The sequence below is a fragment of the Hippoglossus stenolepis genome, chromosome 7 (assembly GCF_022539355.2).
Source record: "Hippoglossus stenolepis isolate QCI-W04-F060 chromosome 7, HSTE1.2, whole genome shotgun sequence".
Lineage (NCBI taxonomy): Eukaryota > Metazoa > Chordata > Actinopteri > Pleuronectiformes > Pleuronectidae > Hippoglossus > Hippoglossus stenolepis.
Genome location: NC_061489.1, coordinates 21,453,939 through 21,467,721, shown reverse-complemented (window position 1 = coordinate 21,467,721; position 13,783 = coordinate 21,453,939). Strand labels below are relative to the sequence as shown.

General features: G+C 42.0%; 1 protein-coding gene across 3 annotated transcripts in view; it reads left to right on the top strand.

Moving 5' to 3' along the window:
* Positions 1 to 13,783, top strand: part of slit3 (slit homolog 3 (Drosophila)) — a 229,262-nt gene that overhangs the window by 164,842 nt on the left and 50,637 nt on the right. For all 3 annotated transcript variants that reach the window (XM_035161697.2, XM_035161698.2, XM_035161699.2), the window contains 7 exons: positions 2,889 to 3,052; positions 4,133 to 4,277; positions 7,429 to 7,500; positions 8,198 to 8,269; positions 9,132 to 9,203; positions 12,144 to 12,287; positions 12,513 to 12,676. In XM_035161697.2, coding sequence (XP_035017588.2) covers positions 2,889 to 3,052; positions 4,133 to 4,277; positions 7,429 to 7,500; positions 8,198 to 8,269; positions 9,132 to 9,203; positions 12,144 to 12,287; positions 12,513 to 12,676 — 833 coding nt within the window. The remainder of the gene's footprint in view (positions 1 to 2,888; positions 3,053 to 4,132; positions 4,278 to 7,428; positions 7,501 to 8,197; positions 8,270 to 9,131; positions 9,204 to 12,143; positions 12,288 to 12,512; positions 12,677 to 13,783) is intronic.

Below are 13,783 nucleotides of genomic sequence, written 5' to 3'. Positions count from 1 at the left end.
AGCGTGCACAGAATGGGATTTCCTCCCCAAATCGCCATTTTTAAGAGGCACTTGTGTGGTCACGCAACCCTACTTAACATTCAGAAATTTCAGGGGATTTCTAAAAAGCAAAACGCAACTAAACACCAGCAGGATAATGGCGGTGCATTTATCTTATATGAGTTATTATTCTTTAGAATTTTGACTGACACTTTTTGTCAAAAGCCAATCACAGGCCAGCGTTTTGACGTTTCCTGCATTCTGCGGCTACTCTAGTGGCGACGCAGATCAAAATCAGCCTTTTAAAATTGGATTTCAGGAAACAGCACAACGACACAGTTGCCAGGAGATTGAGTGCGGAGTTACCAATATCCAATATCTTTTAATCAGACGCCGTCGTCGTCTTCTGTTTTCTGTCAACACTGAGTGACTGTCTCCTCCGATTTCCTCCTTCTCCTCCTCACTGTTTCTGCTGTCCCGTTTGAATTTCTCCTTTTCCTTTCTGATTTTCTGCATCTTTCTCCCACTATATTATCCTCTGTTGCCCTTCTCCTTGTCTTCCATCCCATCGTCTAAAAAGTCTTCATTCTTACTTTAGGGTTTCCCCTTCTGCTACAATCCATCTGATGTTGCTTCTTCCTCCTCCTCTTCTTCACCTGTCTTCTTCTGTACCCTCATTTCCTCTTGTTCCCATCTCTACTCTTCCTCCCCACTCTTCTTTTTTCCATCTCCTCTATGTCCAGTGTTCATAACTCAGTCCATCCTCCCCTTGCGCTGCCTCCTCTTCCTCCTCTTGCTCGCCACCTCCTCTCTATTAAATTTTGTCAGTTTTTGCCGCCCTCGGATCCCAAGATTGAATTTGCTGCTTTTATAAAAATGACTCATTCAATCAAATGTTTAGGGATGTCCCTGATTTGATTAGCGGTGAAGTTGGGGAAGTGTATATAGGTGTTTGTGTGTGTGTGTGGAAACTTCTTTTTAAATGAAATGGCTCACCTCCTCTGCCACATTGATCTGTGGTCTCTTCATACAGCTGCTTACGTATACACCGTGTACAGTTCAATCTGGTTTTCTCTCACTCCTCTTCCTCTATCCATCCGTTTATCAATATATGGTCTCCTGTCTTTCTCTCCCTTTCTCCTTTATTCTATTAACTGTAATGATATCACCTCACGGTGCCTCTCATTCAGAAACTTGAACCAATGGAAAGATTAGAACTCCCACTGCTTGTGTGTTTGTGTAATTCACTACACTAAAGATGTGGCCGTTAACCCTCTGGAGAAAATATGGAGCAAACCACTGAGAGACACATGCACAGTTCAAACACACACACACACACATTTTCATTTAATTAGCATAACAAATGCTATCACCGACGTACAGCTACACAAAAGCCCATATAAATATACACACACACTGCAACCAATAAGCACAACGAATGCTATCGCTGATTCACAGCTACACACACACACACACACACACACACTCACACACTTTCTCCAGACCCCCAGCCTGTTCCATTCTCCCCTGTGTTTTAATCCTACTTGTCAGTAATTAAGGCTGAGCCGGGGGTGGGGCGGGACGTGGATATCTCCAGGCAGGGGCTGGACTATAAACTGGATTTATAATGCGAGAATGGTATTAAAACCCACTGCCCCCGCTGCTAGCATCAATGAGCCCATCTCTGTTCCATAACAGGATTTGTCCTCTGCTTTATTACAAAGGGAGGCCTGTCTTCTGAAAGGCTAGATATCCCGGCTGGCATATAATACGCTGACAAGACATTCTGCTGTTGATCTGCCCTCCTCATCCTCCTCATCCTCCTCATCTCTCTCTCTCTCTCTCTCAAGGTGTCAAACCCAGCCAGTGCAGCTCTGTCAGGCATCACCTGATGCTTCCTTTACTAAACAGCAGCTTTTAATTAATGGCTGTTTTCGTGGAAACATAACATTGTAATTTAATGTGTTTAATCTTAATTTAACTCCCCATCAACCTTTTGCTAAAATGTGATTCAGTGAATTTGCTCGTTTTGAGCTTCTCTTAAATATGGTAAGGTCTCGACTGTGCTTTGTAAAGCGTCTCGAGATAATTTGGCACCATGCAAATAAAAGTGAATCGAATTGAAAACGTGGTACAGCTGAATTTTTCAAATCTAAGTTTTCAATACATTTACCACCACAAAAAAAGTTGTATTTGTTCCACTGGAGAAGAGAAAAGCTCAGAGATGAATAAAACAAAAAATAAATGCATGACGAAATACACATGCAAATAGAGGCATCTGAGAAACCATGCGTGTTCGTAACTTTGAAAAACGAATCTTTTAAAACACATTTCTCTTGGGTTCTATCTAGGCTTATAAATCTAAGACGCACCCCATGTAATCACATGTCTTGTCACTATTATACCCATAAAGCCAAGATAACCCAGAATCATTGAAAGAAATGAAAAAATTCGTCATTTGTATTATTTTGTCCTTTCTGGTTTTCAGTCTTTGTGTCCACTCTCCATCTCTACATATTGTTTCCCCTCTTCTCCGTCTCTTTCCTAAGTGTCTTCTTCATTCATACCTCTGCTCCCCTCTTTCTGTCTCTGTCTTTCTGAATAGATTGTGATTTAGCTGCAGTGTCGTCTCTCTAGAGGGAGACATATTGTCACAGACCTTGGGGAAATGAGAGCTGAGGATATTTCTTTGTGTGTTTGTGTGTGAGTGTTTCACCTAAGCGCCGTCCTCCCGGTCCTGGCCAAGGATGTAAGCTGTGTGAAAAATTCAACCTGTTTGAATAAAGACAAACACATTGTCACTGAACGTTTCATAATCAAAGGTTTTCTGTGTTCATTTTCTCTTTTCGTGTCTTCTTTTGCTTTGAAATCAGTTTTTAACGTCACACTACTGTCTCGTCCTCTCTCAGTCGTCTGCACTCCAACAACCTCCACTGTGACTGTCACCTGTCCTGGCTCTCTGATTGGCTCCGAGCCAGACGGGGCCTGGCTCCCTTCACTCAGTGCATGGCCCCCGCCCACATGAGGGGCCTCAATGTCCCGGATGTGCAGAAGAAGGATTTTGCTTGCAATGGTGAGTTACAACTTACACACATATGATTTTACTTCAAGTATCACGGAGCTTCAACTTAGCTGAAGGTCACGCTGAAGAACATTCTGTACTTTCTGCGATCATCACAGTGATATTACTGCTACTTGACTGAAAGCGGTTATTTTTTAAAAGAGCCACTGTGCTTTTAGTTTCTAGTTTCACTCGTAATTTTTCATTGGTTTTGGGGGAAAACACTGTACAAATATTTTTCCAGAGTAGCTGCCTGTTTTGGCTTCACAATATTGACACATGCACTGAATTTAAGAATGAAATCTAGACTGTAAAATAATGTTTTTACAAAGAATTGACCCAAACAGTTCAGACACACTGATGTTCATATGACACACTTCACAGAGAGTCGAGTGTACATTGTGTACATTTGAATGTAGTGCTGCAGAGAGCTGACTCTTTGACGTATACAGAGGATGAAATAAACCTAAAGGCCATTATTACAAGCGGCATTGTTATCGTCTCCAGACAGCTCAGCATTGAGTTTATAACACTGAGAGAATTACACCGTGTAGAGCGCATAATCAGCTAAAAGGCCAGTATAAGAGCAGTGGTGTTATCGGCTACAGATAGCATAGGCAATGTTTATAGGCCTCTGATTCAGCTCTCTGTGCTAATAGACTGTCAAGCTGCTGCCTCTTTATTGGCCTTTACCCCTAATTCTTCTGCCGACATGATACCAGACCCCCCCCCCTCTCTCTTTTCATTCCTTCCCTGCCTCCTTACCTAATCCTCAATCTCATGTCTTTCTCCAAATATCTCTATATCCTTTTTCCTAACCCTGTCATACTGCTTATATTTAGATGTATCCAGATAATATTTTGTACTAACATTCAGTGAATACTACAGTTTCTTAATGTTTTCACGACAGGAGGAGGATGATGTCATGAGATATTAAAACTATGGGATTTTAGATTTGAATTTTGAAGTGAAAATGTATCTTCACTTGATAAAGAAGTGTCTTGATGGACCACTGTTTTAGAAAAGCCAGTATCTGGTCAGTCATTCCAGAGACTGACCCTGTGGACATTATCTGTATGTCACTTTCTACAGGTCCGGCCCAGACCGAATTGAGGACTTGTGTCCCCCAGTTGGCCGTGTGTCCACAGAGCTGCAGCTGCAACAACAACATCGTGGACTGTCGTCGCAAAGGCCTCACTGAAATACCAGCCAACCTCCCGGAGGGCATCGTGGAGATGTAAGACTGTCTTTACTTTGTTCTCCTCAAAAGTGATACATACACCAGTACATACATCAATACACCAGTCCAGACTGACTGGTACAATGCACATAACCAGAACCTTATACTTTATACTTATTTACCAGCTATAGTCACACGTTTCTACAGTTAGCGTGGCCATTCTGCAAAATTAGTACGTTTACTTTTTATATTTCAAGTACATTGGATATTGACTTTCTTTCTTATCTTTAAGAGCCGAGTCTTGGTCTTGATTGAATCCTGTTTGTTAGCAGATTTTCTCTGATTGTCTGCACTCAGGTTTACTTTCCTGAACAAACGACCAGTGATTCAGTTTGAGTCCTTTTCCTCATGCTCAGGCTGCTTCTGCACTCATGAACTCTGATTACTGTTCCAGCTTTTTCATTTTAGTGAAATAACTCAATAGAATACCAGGTATGATGTTGACCATCATCTCATTGCGGCTGCTTTCCCTCTTACAGCGTCCAATACAGGCGGTTACGGTTTAACCAGGTTTAATGGCTCACTCGCCGTCTTGGGTCTTATCTATCTTAATGGTGCTATTATGTTTTTTCAACTTAAATTGGGGAAATCATATTTGTGGCACGGGAATTATACATCTATTAAAACAACAATACATCTGTGTGCAGACAAACAAACATTAGCACGTCCGCACAGGGGATATTTAAGAGAGAAGGCCAGGGTTTGAGAGAAAACAGCACAAAACATGAACATGAAATGAAGAAATAATGCTCTCAAAATTAAAGACCACAGTCTTGAATAAAGATTGGAAAGAAACCCCATCATTGTTCTTCTAATACTTATGTACCTAAGTCAAATTTTGAATTCAGGACTTTTCTTGTGGTTGAATATCTTTCCCTGTGAGTTTCACTGTGAACTTTGTGGTCCTGGAGGTTTACCAGGCCGGTGTGTGATTCACCAGGATGAACTTGTGACTGTGGCTCAACTTTTGAGTTTTGCAGTGGTCTTCTTTTTTCAGATTGCAGCTAAAATCCCTAAGACACTTCCCCTCCTCTTCCTCTGCTCTTTTTCGTCCCTTACACACATATTTAAACACACACATCCCCCCCACAGTGGGACGTGTTTGGTATCCGTATTGATCGCTGTACCCTGTTTGTTTGTACAAAGGACAGCTGCTTGATTGGTCTGTGAGTAAAGGAGCAATCCTCCCCCTGCAACGCTACACCAAGAGGGCTTTACCTCCCCAGCATAACTAATAGAATCACACACACACATACCGATGCACACGCATATATGCAGACCAAGAGTTTTCTTTCCTAAAGCAAAAGACTTACTTTGGCTCAAATACACTCTTATGCTGAGACACACACTCACATATGCATTCTGATAAAGCCACAGGCTCCAAAACATATCTGATGAACTCTCTTGAGGACACACACACACACACACACACACTGTTAGCGTTAGCATTGGATCCATTATAATAAATGTTGTTGCTGCAGCCAGCAACAATAGAGTGTAATAGGATGATGTATTGTCAGTCCTCCAAATGAGACAAAGTCATCTTTCTGCATGTTGGTGGAAGGGATCACAGCCAAGTGTGTGTGTGTGTGTGTGTGTGTGTGTGTGTGTGTGTGTGTGTGTGTGTGTGTGTGTGTGTGTGTGTGTGTGTGTGTGTGTGTGTGTGTGTGTGTGTGTGTGTGTGTGTGCGCGCATGTGTGTTCTCCCATCATGCACCTTCACACCTGCCAAGCCCGTCTCCTGTTTCACTTGTTGTTTAATCAGCTCCTCGGCCTATAGATTTCTTTTTTTTATATAGCCTCTTAAAATGTCTTCCCCTTAATTCACCCTTTGATATTGAGCCTCTAAGTGTCTTTGTGTCAACCTTGTGTTACTGCCCCTGATATAATTTGTAACTTGTTGTGTGTGCAGATTGCCTTTGTCAATATCTATACATCCTTGATTTAGTTTGACCTCTTAGCTTAAATAAGGTGTTGTTGGCTGCCAGGGGTGTGAGGTGCAGACATGTAGAGACACGGGTGAACAAGCCAAGAAACAGCCAGCCACTTAGAGTTGTGTTGTTTTCAAAGTCAAGTTTAAAAACAGCCTTTCAGAGACCTAGTCACAAATTGATGAAATAAATCTCAGCAAATTGGTTTAAGTTAACATCATAAAATATGGTTGATGCAACTTAGAGGTTAAATGCAAACAGTAATACACGACAGACAGATAATAGATAGATGGATAGATAAAGGAAGAGAGGGGTGGAGAGTGGAGGTAAAGAGCGGGCCTGAGTGGTGGCTGAAGAGGAGGAGGACAGGAAGAAAAAGGGCGGATTACTTCCCATTTATCATTTTGACAGCTGACCCTGTGGCCGGCCTTGGGACCTCACCGCATCCCCCTCTTCTCCTGATTTTTCCTCTCCCCGAGTTGTTCACACTTTTCCACTCCTTCTTTTGTTGTCCTCCTTTCCGACTTCGCTTCCACGGGGAGTCTGCTGTACTAATACGACTTTTTTTTCCACCTCTCTTCCTCTACCTCCTTTACTTTTCTCTCTTCTTTCTCTCTTCCATTTTCTACCTTTCCTCTCATTGCAGAAACAAGTGGAATTAAAGAATAGTGTTCATGTACACTTTTGACAGTAACTCAATTAAACTCTCTACGTTCAATTAGTGGAAGAAAAAAATTATGATTCACAGTGATTGAAATCAAGTTTAATTTAAACATCAGTATTCATTCAAATGATAAAAAGCTTTGAGTGGAAAATGATATTTCTCAGCCTCCGTGGTCGCCATCATGAAAGGGCGGGACCATCAATGTATTTTAAAACTTGATATAATGATATCGGAGGAAGGACACATCTTAGGGGCCAGTTTCCACGTTGCATGAAACAGTTGGGACACACAAAAAATGTGGCTGTTTGGGGATAAACATGTGTCAATGATGATAAACAATGATTTTTCTATTCCTAGTGTCATTAAAGGAAATAAATGCTATCCGTGTTATTCTATGTCAAAGAGTTTATGCATATTTTCTCTTTTTATGTTTTAGTTGAAGTGTATATCTGTATAATTTTTAACTAATGGGTTTGTTAAAGATCAACTAACTCAATTTGTCCCCCCCCCCCTCCCTTCTCTCCTCTCTCTTTGTCCATCTGTCTCTCTCTCAGTCGTTTGGAGCAGAACTTGATTAAAAGTGTCCCAGCAGGAGCCTTCACTGCCTACAAGAAGCTCAAGAGGATGTGAGTCTGTGTGGATACAACTACACACAACACACACACACACACACACACACACACACACACACACACACACACACACACACACACACACAATATTTACACACATGTACTGGTACTGGATACGCAGCAGGCATTTTATTTATGAATCTTGAACTTTAATTAACGGATGGATAATCAGTAATTGATGTCTTTAACATTTACAGACTGTGAGCTACATAAAGTACTGCTGCTTCATCAAATGTTTCATCCTAGGTCCTACCCAACATGAACACGCACACACACACACACACACACACACACACACACACACACACACACACACGCTGGGATTTAAACCTCGACAGTGTTGAATAATGTATCTCACAGTGGTGGAAGTGAATGACATTAACTGCACTTAACATGCCTCTGCTTCCAGTCCTCTCTCTATCTTTTGCTCCTGTCACTTCACTTCTTACCTTCACCTCTCCATCACTTCCTCTCTCTCTCTCTCTCTCTCTCTCTCTCTCTCTCTCTCTCTCTCTCTCTCTCCCTCCCCTGTCCCCTTGCCTTGACCTCGGCTGATGTAGTCTCTCATGATCATTTGTCAGACAGTTCTAGGACATCCACGCAGAGTGAACCCCATCATTGTGTTTTACAGTGATGCACTTATCTGCTCTCTCTCTCACTCTCTCTCTCTTTCCTTCTCTTACTCCCCCAGTGACTTAAGTAAGAACCAGATTTCTGACGTTGCTGCTGATGCTTTCAGTGGCCTTCGCTCACTCACCTCATTGTAAGTACGACACACTTGCCTGCCAACAAACACACACACACATTTAATTTTGTTTACACATACACACATCAAGGCAGGAAAGTGATTGTGTTACCAGACATTTAGCAAATAAGATGTTGTCCCTCTCGATGTTGACAACTGGGGCATAATGCAGTAGTGTGTGTATGAGCTGTATGTGTGTGTTTTGTGTGTGCGTGTGTGTGTCAGAGGTTGATAATAACATGAAGGACAGTTTAATTTGACTCAATCTTGAGCATGAAAATGAGACAGACAGTCAGACAAGAAGGGGCAGACAAGGTGAACTCCCCTGGGTGTTAAGATTGAACACACATATGCACACACACACACTCACACTCAACGGGAATGTCACCGAGAGGCAGCCCTTCTGCAGCAGAGGCCATCTGAGGGGTGATGTAGCAAAATATAAAATTGCTCAAGTGAATTATATGGTTGCAATAATTTCAGTTTTTGAGAATCAAATAAGATAAATGGTCCAAAACAGGGAACTCAGTGGAAAAAAGCTTCTGTGCAGGAATGAATGAGCTGAGCTTTGGGGATTTTTGTTAGAAATTTCCCCGCACTGGAAACATAGACTTTTTGTCTCCAGTTCTCCTGCTGTTAATCTTTGTTGCCTTTTGAGTATAAGTGAATATATATAGAAGATGGACAGTTCAAGCAAATACAGTAATAACTAAGGACAAGTCTTCAGAATAATGTCTAATTGTTTTGTGTAACAGGTATTGTCTCCTGAAACTGTCTCATATTACAAGTATTTTACTACATCCTGCATGCATCTAAACCAGTAATCAAAGCCTTGTTCACACTGTAACCTACGTGACGTTGTCCTGTCTGTCCTGTGCAGGGTGCTGTATGGCAACAAGATCACAGAGTTGCCCAAGGGATTGTTTGATGGACTGGTTTCCCTGCAGCTGCTGTAAGTACTGTCTGTGTGGTCTGAAGTTGATTGTGTACCTGTGTGTGTCCCAGTAGTGTTGTAGATTAGTAACAGTCCAATTTTCTGTTAAATGTTCTATAATTTGGAAATCAGAGTTGAACACAAAAACTTCCGATGACGATCTGCAAGACATATGGAAAACACACAAGATGTCCACCAATTTGCGGATATGGAGAGAATTCTCTTGATTGATGATTCATTGTTTTATGCAGAGCACTCACCTAAACTTTGGAAGTCGATGGATGAGAAGTGTGAGAAATGGTCATAATTCAGAACCAAAAATAGCGACAAAGACTAAGGAGAAGACAAACTGAATTAGTTGAGGAAAGAGTTAATGGAATTTTCTCACAGTGTCTCTTATTCTGGCAGCATTGGCTCAGATGGAAGCAGCATAATAAGCAAACGTGGCTGAATTTATGTTGAGCCTTGTACTTGATTTTCCCTAATTAAGATGATTTGGCACCAGCAAGTCCCATCTACAGTTCACTTCCCCTGGACCATAATCACAGCTCAGGCCAATGTTACAGACTCTTATTGCTGTAGTATATGGTGGTACTTTCATGAGGATGAGAGCATCACTCACAATCACAGGACCAATACTTCACTACAGAGCAGTAGCGACGACTATAGAATCTCCTCATCATGCATTAACCCTCCGTCTGTTCTTTACCTTGTGTATGTGTCTGCATGTGCTGTGGGTTTTTCTGAAATGATCAACATGAACCAAATCGGTGCACTGTGGTAAAACCTGTCATCCCCTGTTGTTCGACTAATATTTACTGTCTACATAGAGGAAAACTAGTAATTCAGAATAACGGTGCACTGGCACAGATTCAAGCTGCAGCTGTAGTTTCGGCATGCAGTAAAAAAAATTCTGGCTGCTATAATGGCTACATTGGTACTGTGTGTGTGTGTGTGTGTGTGTGTGTGGCATATGGTCCTGGAGAATGCCGCAGTCCGCTGCAGAAACCGCTAATGTGCTGGGCCTTTCCATCGTAAAGTCAAGTGGAGCGAAGAAAATGAGGATGAGTGAATCTAACCCACAAACACCTTTTACGTGCTTAGGTGGATCATTGGGATGCATGGTGCATAGTCGAGGCAGAGAGGGAGGAGGGAGGGATAGAGGGATAGACAAATGGACGGATGGTTTTAGGGGAAAGAAGGGGAGGAGACATGGGAAAGAAGACATACAGTACGAATCCAGAAAAGATTGGAAACAGAAAAAAAAGAAAATCAAAATTGAATTTGTTTTCCCATGGCTAAGTGGGCAGTCATGGTGCTTAGCACTGTCACCTCACAGGAAGAAGGTTCCTGGTTTGAATCTTAGCTTGACCAGGGTCTTTCTGTGTAGAGGTCGTTCTCTGTTTTCTCCCGGTGCTCCGGCTTCCTCAGAGGAGATGCAGATTGGGGCTGGGTCAATTGCAGACTCTGAAATGTCTGTGGGACTGAATGTGCCTCTGAATGGTCGTTTGTCCCTTCGATACGCTGGCGAGCTGTCCAGGCTGTGCCCCGCCTTTCACACAATGTTAATTGGGATTGGCTCCAGTTCCCCCTGCGACCCTGAAAGGAAAAGCAGCATAGATAATGGATGGCTGGATCTTAAGTGTGTTGTATCATCATTACCACTTTGTTTCCCTTAAACCCTGTCATGATGTTAGACTCATTAACTGATCATCAGTTATCAATCAAAGGACTAAATAACCACTTAATATTAATGTCTTGCCACATCATCCGTCAGGAGTCAATACATCAATGGATCCTAAAAAGACACAGGTGCTCGCTCAGCAGGAAAAGAGAGGGAATATGTCCTTTAATATTCACATCCCCGAAAACATGGTCAATGTGACAGAAATATCCGGATGATGTCATTCCTCTATATGGTGTAATAATTCTAAATTATATGGCAGCTTCTCGCTGGTGAATCAAGCAGCTTGTCCACCTTCCACGACAAAGATGTGTTTATTGCTCTCTATAGCTACCGCTCTGCTGTTTGTATTGTGTGCGCTGCTTTGTTTTACTGGTGCAGTTTCAAGTAATTAGTTCCCCCTGTGAGCTGCCTAATGAGGCGTGGATATGTCGCAGAGCAGCGTGTGTGTGTGTGAGAGTGTGTGCACGTATAGTATAACTGGGTTTTGTCAGTATAGGCGCTCGTTAGGATGACTTGATGATTAAGCTGAGCTGCTGTACTTAGTCCCGAGTTAGTCACCTGTCAAACAAAGAAGATGAGGAGAGGCTGGAGTCTGTGGGGAAAGATGGAGAAACAAAGAATGAAAGAAAATGTGTTGAATGTGAAGAGAAAGCAAAAAGAGACGAGACAGGTACAGGGGAAAAGCTGACAGTGTAAATGTATAAGTTAATGAGTGCATGGGTATGAGAAACTGAAATGGAGGGGAGATTGGAGGTTAACACCCTTCCTGTCATTTACCTAATCCCTCAATCACATTTCTCATTTCCCCGTCCCTCTCTCCTGTGCACTGGTGTCATTACAAATTAAATTCTAACCTGTCCCTTTTCTGCCTTACTCCATTATTTCCTCCATCCCATCCTGTCTCTTCTCTTCCCCCTCACCATCTGTCTCCCCCATCAAAACTAGATATTGCACTACCCAACACAACAGTGCATATTCCCCTCATGCCCCAGAAGAGAAAGTGAAAGTATCATAAAACCACAATTTTCAGATTTATGGGTCATGGCCACAAAGAAAGAGTGTGTGGAGCGGGAAGTAGAGGGCGATGGTGAGGGACAAGGAAAGAATTAGAAAGATAGAAAACACGGTGGAATTGCAGTAGACGTGCATCTGAGACAGATAAACTATTTCATTATCTGCATATGTGTTTATTTATTTTTTTGTGTCGTGCGGAGAGATAATAAAGTTAAATAAGTAAACGGATGCTGACTGGTCTCTTCCTTGTGTTTCAGGCTCCTGAATGCAAACAAAATTAACTGTTTGAGAGTCAACACCTTCCAAGACCTGCAGAACCTCAACCTGCTTTCACTGTACGACAACAAGATGCAAACCATCAGCAAAGGACTGTTCGCCCCTCTGCGCTCCATCAAGACTCTGTAAGAACACATATCATCAGAACACAAATACAAGTACTGAAGCTGAGACTGAGAATCGTGCATTTTTGATTGATTTTGTCCAATGAGAGTCGAAAGGGGACGTGTTTTTTTAAAACATGATACCTGTGACAACTTTGTGGGAACCCTCTGCAACTCTCATCTGTTCTTATTTCCATGACGAACCCATCTCCCCCCCCTCTCTCCTCTCTCCTTCACCCCTCTCAGTCATCTGGCTCAGAATCCCTTTATGTGTGACTGCCACCTGAAGTGGCTGGCCGACTACCTGTTTGACAATCCCATCGAGACCAGCGGAGCTCGCTGCAGCCACCCCAGGAGGCTGGCGAACAAACGGCTCAGCCAGGTTAAGGGCAAGAAGTTCAGGTGCACAGGTAAGACATGAGTGGTCACATCAGCCATTTTTTGGCATTTCACATTCAAAGCAATACGTTTATGGCTCCTGTTTTTCATCGTGAGACATTTTCCTGCTGTAATCTCACATGTAGTCATGTAGACATTGTCCGAGCATTTTACCAGGAGTGCAGTCTGAAAGCAACAATAGATGTAGTAAAATGCAAACAAATAAACATGAGGAAACATCCAGCGATACTTCTGAATACTAACAAGGAGCCACACTAATCAGGGCAAAGGCAAAAAGTCGAGATTTACAGGTACAATATAAACAGAAGCTGGAATTTGTTTGTATTTACTAAAACACACACAAGCTTACACATCCACTCTCTCTCTCTCTCTCTCTCTGTGTGGGGTGTATTTTATTACTGTTATTTCCTTTGATACGAGTCATGGGTCCCACTAATTACAACACAGACCAATTCAGTATATTGAAGCAGCACAATAACTAACTCAGCAGGGACCGGCCTCAGATGTGATCACCCACTTGTGTCAAACGATGTGTGTGTGGCGGTGCAGTGGCTCCTCAAGTTGTTTTCCCTGTTTTAAATATTATGCCTTTTTTATGACTCGATGGAAAATGAATTTTTAAAATCCCCTTGCAGACATTTTAACATCTATTTGAATTGTGTTAGAACAGGGGCGCCGAGCAAATTGTTGCTTTGCAAAGCAGCGTGTTCAGTTCAAACTATGATTTGAATCTTATACTGAATGTGATTGTGTAGAGAAAAGATGATCATGGAATATAATTATCAGAAGAGGTTGAGAATAATTCAGCTGCATTCTTATGACTGGATGTGAGGAAGTGTTTCTTATACAATAAGTGTTATTCAGTCGCCATCTTCTATCACAAATATTTTGGTTTTACAAAGAACTTGAAAACTAAAGAAACATCCAATTATATTTGAATAAAACAGTCCTATAATAATCTAAAAGAAAATTTAAAAATTGGTAAACAGATTTTTCAGGCACTAAAGCAACTGCTGCCATCACAGTCGTCTTAGTTACATCTGTTAAGCTGACTTTTCTAACTGTCCTGTTTTCCACAGCCTAAACTGGGCACTGCATTAATAGCATTAACAACAAAT